Source organism: Larus michahellis, chromosome 5 (assembly GCF_964199755.1).
Source record: "Larus michahellis chromosome 5, bLarMic1.1, whole genome shotgun sequence".
Lineage (NCBI taxonomy): Eukaryota > Metazoa > Chordata > Aves > Charadriiformes > Laridae > Larus > Larus michahellis.
Genome location: NC_133900.1, coordinates 71,735,910 through 71,751,101, shown reverse-complemented (window position 1 = coordinate 71,751,101; position 15,192 = coordinate 71,735,910). Strand labels below are relative to the sequence as shown.

At 41.6% G+C, this 15,192-nt stretch overlaps 1 protein-coding gene across 14 annotated transcripts in view; it reads right to left on the bottom strand.

The window, feature by feature from the left end:
- LIMCH1 (LIM and calponin homology domains 1) overlaps window positions 1-15,192 on the bottom strand; it is a 181,979-nt gene that overhangs the window by 98,784 nt on the left and 68,003 nt on the right. For all 14 annotated transcript variants that reach the window (XM_074587915.1, XM_074587919.1, XM_074587921.1 and 11 more), the window contains exon 3: window positions 1,752-1,821. In XM_074587915.1, the coding sequence (XP_074444016.1) occupies window positions 1,752-1,821 (70 nt within the window). The remainder of the gene's footprint in view (window positions 1-1,751; window positions 1,822-15,192) is intronic.

Sequence of the window (15,192 nt, the reverse complement as noted above, 5' to 3'; positions counted from 1 at the left end):
TTGGGTAATGCCTTGAAGATATACATCTTACAAGAGAGATTTATCTCAAGGAATGAGAAAAATACACACACATAATGACTTTTTCTATGTCCCTCCTACTACAACCACCTTACCTTTGGGATTTTACATATGAATAAGAAAAAAACACAATGTAATTCAATATCATCCTCTTAAAACAGTCATAACAAAAATTGAGTCTTTCCTGAAAGGGAGCCAAGGAAAAGAAAACTGCACTACTGGTGTCTTTTGCAGCTGTTTATATCAAATGTTCCTTTCAAATAGGACTGCATAGGAATAAAACTGGATGGGTTTGAGAGGCAAAAGAAAGGCTCACAAGGAAACTTTAGGGGAAAGGGTGGTGGGGATCACAAATCAAGTCCTAAACCTATGCAGTATTCATGCAGAAATATGCCTGTCAATCTAGAGGATGAAGGACCCAGCCTCAAAGGCTATGTAATTACATTATAGAACCAATTTAAAAATGAATGTAATGGGGTTTCTAATACACTGAAACTTTTTAATGCAGTTTATATACAGGAACATTAACCTCAGCTATCAACAAGTAATATGTTCTGAATCTTACACAACTAAACTACAATGTGAGTAGTGCCAGAACAGAAAGGAACCACATATACAAATAAGTACATCATTAGTCTAAATCAAGGATGGCCACCTTTCACATGCTTGAGGGCCCTTTTACTCCCAGCCACATCTCAAGGTAAAAATCACGGAATCTTCATGGTTGGAAAGGACCCTTGAGATCATCGAGTCCAACCAAACAACCTACAATCTCTGTCACTAGAGCATGCCCTGAAGTGCCACATCTAGACGTTTCTTAAACACCTCTAGGGATGGTGACTCAACCACCTCCCTGGGCAGGCTGTTCCAGTGCCTCACCACTCTTGCAGTAAAGTAATTCTTCCTAATATCTAATCTAAACCTCCCCTGCCACAACTTCAGACCATTTCCTCTGGTCCTATCATGATTTACTTGGGAGAAGAGGCCAACACCCACCTCTCTGCACCCTCCTTTCAGGTAGTTGTAGAGGGCAATGAGGTCTCCCCTCAGCCTCCTCTTCTCCAAGCTAAACATGCCCAGCTCCCTCAGCCTCTCCTCATATGACTTGGTCTCCAGATCAATACAGCCTTATTTCTACATGGCTAATCCTGTTAGACCCAACACCCATTCATAACCCCACCTTCTTCCTCAACAGCAGCCACAGGACTGAGCCACCCCTGAGGTGACCTTCTGAGCACCCAGTGCTCCTGAGAGCCCACGGGCTGTCAGCATGTCCTCTGTGGTCTTCCTCACTTATAACAGATTATGGCCAACTTTTACTCTGCCCTTAAAGTCAACATTAAACAGTTCCCTAGACAGTCCTGCAATGAATGTTATCTGCAGACTGTGGTATTCTGGGGAAAGAGAAAGTGAGACAAAATATACAAGTACATTTCTCTTTCTTTCCAAAAAGCTATCTTTTTGTGGTGACAGCTTCTAACACATACATTCCAATCTTTCTAAAGCTAGCACCACAACTGGAAGATGAGGTATAACAAAGATATTTTTCCTCTATAAACAAAAAAGACTGGAAGGTCTTAAGGTGACTACACCGAAATTTCAGAGGGACTGTCTGAGTTTAGTAGGTAAGAAGAGTTCAAATTACAAAAGTATTGTTATCCAAATCACACAGTCATAAAATCAAGGTGCAAAAAACAGCACTGAAAGATTCTGTCTCCATTTGACATACTCACCAAACCTGCAATGGGGGTCGGTAGTCTATTGATCTTTTTTACCAATCCCGGCTTTATTGCATTCAGCAACCTGTTACAAGAAAGGAGTATTTATGAGTGATAAGTCACAAAATCCAATTATCAAACACTTGTCCCCAGCACATAAGGATTTCAGTACAACTGGAAAAGATGTTCCCCTTTCTTCCCTCCTGAAAACACATATGTGTACCCAAAGATCCATCACTGAAATGAAGAAAAATTAGGAGGGAAAATATCCACAGCATGATACCACAACAATATTTCTTTTATACTGTCAATGTACCTAAATCACACCAGTTTTCACACTTCAATCCGTCCCCATTGCCTAGAGGCAGGTCATGCCTAGAAAGGCCTGAGAGCAGAAACCCAGAGCACACCTGGGTGTCACCATAGCTTGGGAAGAGCAGTCCAGCAGTTTCTACACTGCAGGACAGTAAGAAAGGATGTATGCTTTATGGGTGGGCCATCTGTTTTTCTGCGTCTGTCCTTGAAATTAAATGCCGTCCTTGCACATGTTGTGGAGAACAGAGCTCCGCATAAAATATAAAAATGTGAGAAGACAAATAAAAAAAGGAGTCCAAAAAAACCCACCTCATCACAAAAGCATCATTAGGCCAGCAATATCACAGTTGAACACTGTTCAGCATCCAAAGATTAGTAACCCTCCCAAACAAAGTTCCCCACCACCCATGAACATGCTATGAGAAGTGCTGACATGACTTATTGTTAGAATACTCCAAAAAATGACCAAGCCTCTGAAAGTGAGGAATTTTAATTATAAATTCCTGTTGCAACAAACACTGCTTCTTTACCACCCTTCCCCCAAGAGAAAACCCTTATGCCTTTTATCCATGGGAATAAAATTCAACCAGTCCCTTCCATGGGGAAGAAAGTCATCAGGATCAAGACACTCAAATTCCAAGATCTTTGAGGAGAAACAATGATGTCTATGATAATGTAAAACTCACTACAAATTAGAATCTCCACTACAGAAGAAAGGAATCTCACTTTGTGCTGACACTCTCTCCATTCAAGAACCGACTCTTCTGTCGGTCAACAGTGGTGGTAAAATTGTTAACATTTAAGACTTGAGAGATCTGGCCAAGAAGTTTATCCTAACTAAAAAACATTCCTTTCAATTAAAAGCTCACAGTCTGTGATTGTTTCAAACTCCACACTTCTGAGCTAAGATAATACTGGGTGAGCCACCCCTTATCAGGCTCCACCACTCCATAGTGTCACCTTATTTACTGTTTGATTCCTTCTTAGGACTGTGTCAGTTAGCAAGCTCGTTAAGGTGTCCTTCCCTCCCAGGGGGGGATACCTGGCTTTGTTAACATTGAAATGATTGTTTTTCCTCACCTTTCCCTTTTTTTTTTTCCCTGAAACAGTACATAGGTTGGGTCTCTGCAATCACTTGGAAAGAAAGGGGAGGCGTGAGAGAGATGCTGTTCTGAACATTCCCTAATCACAATAGTTAAAATAAAGCTTCTGTCTGACCTGTCCCAAATAGTACCTGCGTTATGACGCACTTGGAGTCTCCAGATCTCTGACATCACCATAATCAAGAGTGGCAACAAACCCAGTGCGAGTGACATTTTGGGGAGTCGGGGATATTTTCTTTAACCTGCAGTTAAAAACTAACTCAAGCTGATACAAGTTGCTGTGCTATTCCTGCCTTCTGCTTAAGGTAGAATCTAACACTATATGTCCCAAAAACAAATGACGAAAGAATATGTTTCACATACAAGACAGTGAACTTTTCCCCCTAGATGTGCAGAATGGCAAGAAAAGAATCGAACTGTCACTTCCTATAACCATAATTTTATTTCACAGGTGGAAAACAAATATTACTTTTTTCCCAAAAATGCACTAAGCTACCTTTCAGCCCTGCACAGCAGCAACCTTATGAAACTATTATTTTCCATTTAGCTGCTGCAACAGGCAATTTAAGACTTTTTTTAATTTTTTTTTGGTCAGAGTACTTCTTTCCAAATACTGTAGGCTCTGTCGTGATTTCAATCTTCAGACAGCCTATTCTGTCTCAGGAAAAAGAGGATATATTGGTTAAAGCATGCCATTTTCTGTATTACTCAAACGTGAATACATCAGGCACCAAAACCAATATTGCAGGTGCAGATCAAAAGCCACAGACAATAATAGAAAGTGAAATAAAGACTTCTTAATGGAAACCTCAAACGCCAAAGCCCATTCTAAACAAATCTTCAAAATGGCTTGTACAGGCTTCCCTGAGAAATATGGGAGAAGGCTAAAATGAGAGGAAGGAAAGGAACAGGGAATAAACAACATTTTAGATCACTACTTGGAGTCTGAAGAGGGAGGAAATGGGATGGGGCAACATGGAAAAGCCTGAGGAAGAAAGGTCTCTATTATTAAAATGTTTACCTCCTGTTGGAAACATTCTTAAACAGTCTGGCACCAAAACCCCCAGGACTTGCTCACTGCAGAATGTGCCAAAGAGATTTCTTCCAGAGCAGACTGGCTGCTTCTAAATTATTGCCTCATCTAGAGCAACAGTTCAGATGCCAAAATAGCAACTGGCTTAAACTTGCTCGGCCACCAACTTGGCTGAAAAGCCGCACTGTTTATGCGGAGTGTCTCAATGGTCACCTTCAGTCACACAGTCGCTACTTGTCCCTGTGTCTCAAAAAAAGTCATGGAATTGTCTAGGTTGGAAGGGATCTCTCAGATCATTGAGTTCAACCTTCAACTTAACACTGACAAAAACCATCACTAAACCATATTTCCTAGCACTATGTCTACCCGTCTTTTAAATACCTCCAGGGATGGTGACTCAACCACTTCCCTGGGCAGCCTGTTACAATGCTTAATAACCCTTTCAGTGTAAAAATTTTTCCTAATATCCAATTTAAACCTCCCCTGGCACAACTTGAGGCCATTTCCTCTTGTCCTGTATCCTGTTACCTGGGAGAAGAGACCGACCCCCACCTCCCTACACCCTCCTTTCAGGGAGCTGTAGAGAGCGATAAGGTCTCCCCTCAGCCTCCTTTTCTCCAGGCTGAACACCCCCAGCTCCCTCAGCTGCTCCTCATAAGAGGACACCCCTTCCTACCTAGGTCACTACACACAAACTACATTTTCTATGATGATTTAGACTCATATAGAGCATCTGTATTGATATGTAAAGTTTTATCAGCTCTAGCAGGTTTTTACTGAAATACAGGGCAAACAAAACCCCTAACCATTTCACACCAGGGACCTTTCGCCACAGCCCAAGAGAAAGCCTGCAGGGGAGAAGAAACTTCCTAACCCATACCTTCCCCTGGCAGCCCCCTACAACCTCAGTCCACGCATTCTTGCCCTGCCAATCCTAACTGAAGGACCTGGCTGCCCTGGGCATCACGTCACCAGCCATGGGTTGGGTTCAAGGTTTGCAAGGAAGAAAACTTGCAGTGCACACCTTCCCTTGGCAGCCCCACTGCATCAGCAGCTCTAGCCTTTGTTCCTCCCCCAATCCTAATCCTAACCCTGGGCTCATTCCGAGGTGACTGCACTCAGACATGACCCCAGTGACCAAATTCACACAGGAGAACACATCTGCAGCCTAAACCTTCCCCTGGCCCCATTTCCAGCCCAATTACAGTTATAGCTCTGGGCTTTGCCACTCCCCCAGCCCTAAACCTGACCATAATAATGTGTGTTGACCTGTTAATAAACATTTGTTGTCATTTTTCTGTACCTCTCAAAAAAAGATTTTGTAAAAAAGCCCTACTGGTTACTATTCAGAAACCTTGGCAACCAGTACACGGCAGAGTTCTGTCCTGCCTGCTGCACTGCAGACAGCAGAAAAGCCAGACATCAGGCAATCATCAACATGACCAGAAGCAGCATTTTTCTGCACTTCACTGCACAGCAATTCTAGATACCCCCACTATAGGCATCTATGGACAGGGGAACAATTCCAACATCTGTTGCCCAACCTCACAGTTATCTCTGAAAATTCTGTATGGCATTACATTATTCCCACCCTCTCTCCATAAAAAAAGACAAAACAACTTCACATTATAGAATCATAGAATTGCCTAGGCTGGAAGGGACCTTTCAGATCATCCAAGTCCAACCATCAACCTAACTCCAACAAAAACCATCACTAAACCATATCTCTCAGCGCTACATTCTTCTGGAATCACAAGTTTGATAACTTAAAAAGGCATCAGAAATCCTGCTGAATGGGTTGTTCTAGGACATTAAATCTTTAAAAATACATTTGTATTGCAGCAAACCCTGAGGAAAGGTAAGGGAAACACAGTGGCAGGACAAGCGTTACCAGAGAAACATAGAACCCATCAGCTTCTACATCAACTGAAACACACACACATTGTTCAGTGCTTTATTTTCACATTTACTTCCGCTACAGAAGTTAACTGTATCACCTTCATACCAAGTCACCAAGGGCAGGCAATCAATGTACACCTTACTACAACATACATTTAAGGCCCTGTCCCCAGACCATGTTAGACAAGTTACTTCCATCACCCATTCTTGGAGCAGGAAGACACTTGAAGGCACTTGCTCAAAAAACACACCTACTTGATGGCACATTAAGATGCTCTGCCTCAGACATCCATCTGTCTGGTCAATTTAGCAACACTGATCAGACTAAGGCAGGCACTAAGGTCCCTATGGGCAGGTTCAGACAAAGCGTTGAAGCCTAACAGGTCCTGAGTTGTACAGAGAATGATCACTCTTTTCTCTGTGTACCTCCCAGCTCCTGCTGACCCTGTCTGATACTCTTTCCTCCAAGCAGTGCTTTCCCTTGTGTATTAAAAATCATCAGGACGCAGGTATATCCATCCTCGTGAGGCCATCGAGGGCAGACACATTGCTCACTCCCAATGTAAATGTCAGACCCCAGTCTTGCACCCAGCTACCACCAGTTGCAAGCCCAGGTTTTCCCAAGCACAAATTTAGTTCAGGTTTTTGTACAGCTGTGTTCTTCAAACACAGAAAATCCTCAAGTGGATATGCACTTTCTAAAGAACAAAGCAAAACCTTTATATCACTGGGTACCATGTTCTGCTACACCAAGGTTGCTGAGCTACTGTATAAATGGTCAGAGAGTGGAACTGTCCAAGTTGGAATAGAAGCGTTGTTTTTGCTGGGGTTTGTTTGTTTGGAATTTTTGTGGGTTTTTTGTTTTTATTTTGTTTTTAAGGTATTGGTACTGTTTTTCATAATCCTGCATCTAGGGAAACAGATGCCAATGGGACAAGTCCAACTAAGCAACTGAGAGATAACAAAACAGCATGATTTTAAAATCTTCCATTTTTTTCTGCTTTTTCCTTCCCCTCCAGTAAAATACTGCTAATTTAAGGTCTGACACCACATGGTGAGGGAACAGTGGTTAAACCATAAAACAATGTCCTTCAGCACTGTTTTCAAAAGGAGAATGTAGGTACACTCCCCAGGGTTGACCTTTTTGGTAGCTGGGGTTTGGTGACCAGCAGACATTTTAGAAGTGACTGGCAAAACAAGTTTAAGGAGGACTTTTTTTAAAAAAACTTTTGATTTCTGTGAGAGACAAGTTGGCTGAAAGCTTTTTGGAGTATTAACAGCTACTTATGCAAGAAGTTAAATGACACAGCCAGGAAAAAAGAAAGAAAAGAAATATAAAGACTGTAATACTTCCACTGAGGCTTCCTGGTACCTGACACAGCCAGCGTTTCTCTAACATGACCAGAAGGAAGATACGATAATGAAATCTCAAGGAACTTTTTAACAGTAAAAGGAGCAGAGACATGACAAAAAGAAATACAGATTTAAAAGTTTTTAAGAGAATTCAAACAAAGTTTGATGAAGGCAAAACCCCCAACAACACCACAAAAGACAATAACCCAAAACAGGATAAAACCAAATTTCTTCAGGCTGCATCCACAAAACCTGAGTCTCTAAACGCACACCTGACCTATCATCCAGACCTTCAGGCTCTCAGCTTGGATTTCTGCCCACCACCCCTGGCATTTATGCACCTGTCCTGAGTCAGGACAGCCCTCTGTTCGCTTCTCAAAGTCCTAGCTGTTAGATGAAGCACAGCAAGACACTGCACAGAAGCTAAAACCTCAGAGCTGCCTTACCTTATGAAAACGACAGGGCACGATGGAAGCGGAAAGCTGCTCCATCCCCACTCTTATAGGGAGAAGCTAGGTCATTTCCTTTCCCCGATAAAAACCAGCTCTGATAGGTATGGGAAGAATCAATTGCTCTATTCGGTGCTGTCCCCAAGGCTTGGCATTCCAGGAGATAAGGTATCTCCACAGCAGGACAGGCAAGCTGAAATCAGTACTAGCCACTGTGTGACTAACCTACAAGACCTTCCTGGGGTTGTTTATCACCAGTTAAGAATTTGAAAAAACTGCCAGGAAAAGAAGGCGTTTCAGGCAACAGCTGATAAAAGATCTAATGAAAAGCACCAAGACAACTGCTCATGAAATTCTTGCAAGAAAGCGTCAGTTAAGAAAATATTCAGAGGATGGCTGCCAACATCCAGCCTCCAAGAAGACCTTGTTTTTAAGAGGAAATGGAAGAGAAGCACTTTCAGAGAATAAGCTTCAGAAACAGAAAAAAAGAAAGGTTGAAGTGATGTGTGTTCACAGATCAATCTGGGCTGCAGGGATAAGTATCCAACAGAGTTCCTTGCTCAAATAACAGATCATATTCCTAAAAAGAAAAGCTGACTAATGACCAGATCTTAAAGTAAAAGGGCATTTCATATTTGAGAGTTCAGGAAATTCTATCCACAGTAAACGTTCACAGAGTCATTTCTCTCTTTAAATTAAGTTTTACAGATTTACATTCTAACAAGCAGCCTTTCAGCACTTGACAATTATTAGCCCAGGCAGCTTCAGTATCCACATATTTTAAACTCATGCTCTAGTGGCAGCTCCAAAATGCCCCAAAACAGTTGACAAGGAGACAAAAATCCAATATTAGTCTTAAAGATGAACAAATCATATTGAAACAGCACACAATGAAAAGTCAAAATATTTTGTTGCAAAGGAAGTGGTAAAGGAGTTTCAAAATATAGAGATGTTCCTGAGGTCACAAAAATATTTTTGGGAAAACATTCTTGAGTGATTGCTAATGATGCCCCTGACATTATTTATTTAGGATCAGATGAACAAGGTGCTTTTTTAACAAGCAAGACAGAACTGACTTTGTCCTATAAAGGGCTCACAGTCCAGTCTGATAAGTAAAAGGTGAATAAAGAACTACGCAAATGCATAGGATTGAGAAACCGAGCATGTCAAACTCAGGGTAGCATGGGTCTTGCTCTGCCAAAGACTAAAAATATGAACAAGATAGAGGCCTTGCAAAACAGCTCAATGAAGGCAGAGAAGATTGTGTAAATGCTTTCACAAGCAATTTACACAGAACCTACCACCACAGTGACACAAAGACTGTCCCATGCACCTATAGATTTACAATTCGCACAGTTTTACACTGACTAGCAACTGCCATGGATAATTGCCCAAAGTACATATCCAATATAATTTCTGAAACATACACTCTCGGAAAGCTGAAACCTCTCACAGAATTACCTTGCTTTGCACTTCAGCAACACTCCGTTTGAATGGGTCAGTGTTCAACGGTTTCTTGCCCTGTCAATTACTAAGCTCCACTGAAAAAACCTCTACTATTTAGTCTGCTGAGATGCATTTATATATATATTTTTTTAACATAAATACAAAGACAGGCAATTCTGGGTGTACTCAAGCATGCCCCTCAATGGCTATTCTCCTCCCGCACACAGCTGAGCATTACGGTTTACGTTACCTTTGACCCCTCACCTAAACCACACTAATAAATAGCTCTTCATTATAACACAGCAATAAAACTTAAAGATTAAAAACTCTGGATTCATATAAAGCTGTTTCAAATGTCCTCACATGAACCTAAATCTTAATGCTTAATGAGCCTTGGGGCCCGTCTCTCCAAGCTGGAGACATGCCAAAACCATGATGCTGATAATGTTTTGCCCTTACAACGCAGAGCCTGAAAACCGCAGGAGAACACCAATCCCTTCTCACCTCAAGGCATGGTTCACATGCAGAACTTCAAGTATGCCAATGAAACTCAAATACCTTCTTAGTTTCCAAGAATAGGAAATTCAAGCAAAAGCCTAATTAAGCATAAGGGGCTGGGCATCCAGTAACTTCTCCAGTCAGGTATCTGGCAAGACAAGAGCCTCTGCACTGTGCACCACACAGACAAGCACTGAGTTGATGCCAAGGCCTATACCGCTGACAGACAAATATAATAACCTATACGCAAAATCCTACAATCTACAAAGGCGACTGAGTATTTGTTTTCCCCTACTAGGTGTCCATAAGCAGCCTGGCAATTTTACATAAGTGACACCAACTTGAAAGAAGAACTTGATTTTTCAACAGCCAAACAACTGAAACACCAGATATACAAAGTCTGTTCTCCATACCTAACGGCACCACTGACTCAGAAGACAAAGTTTTACTATTCCATAGCATTACACTTGCACTGATCTGGCACATATCCAGCCCTTGCTGAAAACAGCATTCATGTCAGCCCAAGGCTTGGTCAGATGCACATAACCATGATGCAAGCCCAGAGAAACTCAGCTCTCTGAGAAAAAGCAGCTCATTCATCACCAGTGACATAAAGAACACAAGCCAAGGAGATTTCTTATTTATAGATGAAAATTATGCTCATGACAGAGTAAACGATAAACTCCATTAAGTAATTTTTGATCACAATCACTTTCAGCTCACACAGCTTTATAGTCACACTTCACTTTTTCTTTAAATACTATTAAAATGATCTATGTGCATGACTAACTTCTCACTTTTATTTAGAAGTAAAACCTAAAAAACTTTCTTGTACTTATAAAAAGCATATATTCGTAACATGCGTACCTGAAGGGAACTGCCTTTTCTAGATATTGTCCACACAAGAAAGTGTCCAACTTTTTCCTTAATTCACTGTATGTAGCAAGTTCTACCAGGAGTACTTAAAAACATTAAGTTACCTTCATATTTGCTCTCTCAAAAAATAAAGAAAAGGTTAGAGTCAAAGAATTCTGCTTTCAAACAATAAGCAAGTTATGTAGCATTACTAAGGTACGTATCACCATGTGCTAATATACAAAATAAGTGACTCAAAGAAAAGTTTGGGAAAATGCTCATAAGTTGATATCCAGAATTGTATATGCAAGTGACATCTGTCTTTAACCACATACAGTTATTCTTCTTTCACTTCTATGTTTATGCCATGGCTTCTCAAGGTATGCTGTTAAATATTCATTAGAACTTTCATGCCTGAGAAAAAAAAAAAAAATCAAAGATTTATTGTGCCTGCATTTACTGCTATAAATTGATTTGCATGCGTATGTAAAACAGACACACAGCTAAACTGTTCTACATACAGAACCCAAGGTATTACACCCAAACATGACACTGCTGGACTCCCCTGCAAAGCCAAATAATTTCTGCTGATACCTAAACCTGGATTCTGTTTATGTTCATTGTTTAAGGTCCTTTGCCCAAGATCCATGTCCCAGCTGTTGTTGTTACTCTTCTTTATGGTTTGGGTCCTATTCCTGACATCAGACTCTCATTACCACTAATACAAACTTTCAGGGTGGCTGGACTGCCTAATTCCAGAGAAAGCTTGAGAGAAAAATAGGATCTCAATTGCATGTCAGAAATGCTTACAGATATACTGGATATTTATCACCCTTGGATAGTCACATCAAAGCAAGTAATTAAGTTGGATTTTCCAAGTCCCACATCCCCACAGAGACCTCTCTAACTGCTGAATGCCCAGTGTGAAAGAAGGAATCCTGCAGCAGCAGAGCTGGACAAGGAGAGACGGGCAGCAAGGAGAACGGAAAGGAACTGCTCACCTTAATAAACACACTTGCAAGAATATTAGAGCAGTAACAACTGGGCAAGGTTGCAGGAAGATGTATGCATTTTTGTCTTATGTAGTAATTATTAAACTTGTTAATAGCAGTTGCATGGATAGAAATAAAAGCGACTTCAACTTCCCTATCTGCTGTTTCAGAAAAGCAACAGAACTACCCAAATCAGTGGGGCAGGCAGATGGGAGACAACATAATTTTTCTTTTCCAATCAACATTCAAATATCTGACTCCATAGAATAGGAACACCTAAGCATTGCAATAACCAGATCTAATTTATTCCTGATTAATCTTCTAGCTTCTTGCGATATCTGGGTCAAACATAAATGTTAAAGCTATGTAACAAGAAAAAAAAAGAACATGTGCTGGAGCAGAAATTGGGGATTTCTAGTGATATTTCTCACTAGTGGTGGTGTATTCCTGCCTCATATAGCTTTCCACCACGTCACAAGGAGGGCACATTTGCCCACCCATGCAGAAGTGTGGCCAGGAAACTCCTCAATTTTTGAATATGAGAATTTAATACACAAAGCGAGAACAGAGCAAGCATTGCCTCTGCCTAGTTATGATGTCCCTTGCTGAAATTGCCATCTGCGCTGATGTCAGGCAGCTATGCTAAAAAGCCATGAACTCGTGTCAGATGAACAGAAGTCATAGTCACCGGCTTCTTGGCGCAGCTGGGTGAACAATCGGAGCCATCACTGTCAAGGCAACCGCACAAGCAGGCTTTCAAATAGCCAGAAAGAAGGAAGGGCTTGTGTTACTCTCATCTATCAGCTTGCCACTTTATGGCGCCCTGCGTCATTTAAATATGCTCCTCGTCTCCGAAGTGGAGCGCGGCAAGCTATACAAGTGTCATCATGAGGCCAGACTGAGATGCCAGGCGCAGTGTAAACACCACTGGAGAGGCATGCAGGAGGCGAGTGGGTGCCCGTGGCTAGCACACACCTGCAGGGCTGCTCTGCTAGTCAGGCTGGTGGCCCATAACATGTCCCTCCCAAGAGCCCAAGCTTTTGGTATCGCTCAGTTGTATTAGTTTTCATTTATTAAATATGTGGATAGTTGCTAGACATGAATGAATCCTTTACAACCAGTGTAATCATATCTGCTTGAGTTTGCAGGCTGCATAGGCCACAGACATCAGGATCAACTGGAGGGAGTGACAGGCCCTACTGTGCATAAAGCTCCAACAATCCTGCTCTAGACACAGACAAAAGATTTCCCCTGTGCCATTTTGCACATGGCTTATCTGACCTTGTTTGGGGAACAGACTCTAGCATGGTGGCTACCCCCATCCCCTCCCTTCTGCAAAATGCCTGTGAAGTCCAAGGGTAGCTTGAGCCATGTTTGGAAGACTCAGGGCATACTGCTGTGTCCCTGTTCCTGACATCAATTTCCAGATCTCTAGCTGCTGGGATCACTCAGGACCCGAGCTCGCTTTCAGGCCTCATCACAAAATACAACAGGCAAGAAAAACACTGGAACAGCCATGTGGAAGTAAGGACCACTCCACACTCACGTGGACATCACCCACACAAGCGTCTGGCTACGAGTTGCCAGTTAATGACACCAGCAGCGACTACTGTCCTGTGGAGATAAACTGGGGCAAGTTTAGCTTCTCCCTAAAATTTCAACAAATCAGATAAACCAGACCACAGGCAATGAATTCTTCCATCTTCAGAAAACTAAGACAGCTGTAATTTCTTTCTTGCCTTCAGTAGCTTATCAGAGACTTTAAGATCAAATTGTCATCTCTTTGTTGAGGTCAGCTGTGATGAAAGCATACAGATTAGAAAGACATTGAGAGAGAGCTTAAATACCGCTACATTTTGTTCATGAGGTACCCAGGTAGGTCTCTGATAAACCAGAAAACTCCTGCTTACGGAGACAATAGTGCCTGTGGCAGTTTCACTAGCACTTCTTCACTGAGCAAGAGAAAAAAAATTATCAGTGCTTCGCCTCCCAAACCCTGTAGTTTTTGAAGATACAGTAAGAGCTTTCAGTGTCACACCCCAAATTTCTGTTGAGATCTTTATTTTACAGTGGACTCAGAACTAATGAGGAACACACTTGATTGTTGGCCTCAATTTGTTCATCATCAGAAAGCCAAACTTGAAGGCCAAATTGGTAGCGCTCTGGTTAATGCCCTGTAGCCTATGGAGTATCATCCACTGGCCATGGCTGCCAGGAGCAGGGTGCAATACAAACATCACAGCCTCTCAGATTTGAGGTTGAGGAGACAGAACCCTCCAGATTGTTTTGCTCTGATCTACAGGTGGTAATCAAAGACAAGCAATTTGCCCAACATCACAGAGCATTTTAGTAGTACAACCAAGTGGTGTCCCTTGACTTGCTTATTACTGGAGCTCACAGCCTCTTAAGAAATACATATTTATGCATTTCATTAGCAAAACATTAGTTAGTTAAACGTTAAGATTTAAAGATTTATAGCATTTAAATCAGACTACCTCTGCTTACTTGCAGATAAGATTACAATCTAATCTTGAAACACACATCCCTTATTTTTCATGCAACACAATTCAACCTTAATATTTAAAGAGCACTGAAATGATTCAGCACACAGTACTTCCCTTGAACACACAGAGGAGAGAGACCTTGTGCAAGAGGCAACCCTTAAATACAAAGAGGTAAACTACACACTCCTTCTGAATTACACAACTTTTGATCAACAATAACAACTACTTCCCTCCTCCCAAAGCCACTCCTCAGCAAAGACATGCAACTACAATTAAACCAGACCATATCATTTCCTTTATTTTTTTTTCCCTTTAACAGCTAAAGTTCAAGCTGTCTGATTAATGACACCAGTAAGATATAGAACAGCATTTTCACAGGTAGGCTTCGAAGCTATCGTAAGCTACCTAGAGCTAAGTAACAGGATATTAGCTCAATATCTACTGCTGAAAACAGTTTCCAAGTTCCAGTGCCTTTCATAGTATAGAACTTAACCAATAGCTGCAATGGTCCAGGTAAACGCCCCAGGAGATCTCATTTTCAAACGTCAATATGCATTCAGTTCTGCACAAGCTTCGTCCTTCTGGTGTGCAAAGACAGCTTTTACCAGCTTTAGTGACAACCCTGCATGCCCAGGGAAAGAAATCGGTCCGTACAGGTGATTCAGATGCCAAACTCCTGACAACCTGCATGGGATTTTCAAAGAACTACGGGCATTAGGGCACACTTCCAAATTGCTTTTAGAAGTCACCAGCTTTGGCATCTAAGCCCACAACATGCTTTTGGAAGATTCTGACTAAAAAACTAGCTATTAAAACCAGAGAGAAATGTGCAAAAGCTAACTATCGTCTCTTGTCCAAAAATTACAGAACACATCATTCAAATACACCTTTAGGTAAAATTTAGAGGATGCCTAACCTTTCCAGAAACTATAAAAGGCAGCTGAGTATTGATGGTATTCAGATGGCTAACTCTTGACAGTGCTCGGACCTGGAGTCGGTCCAAAACGCC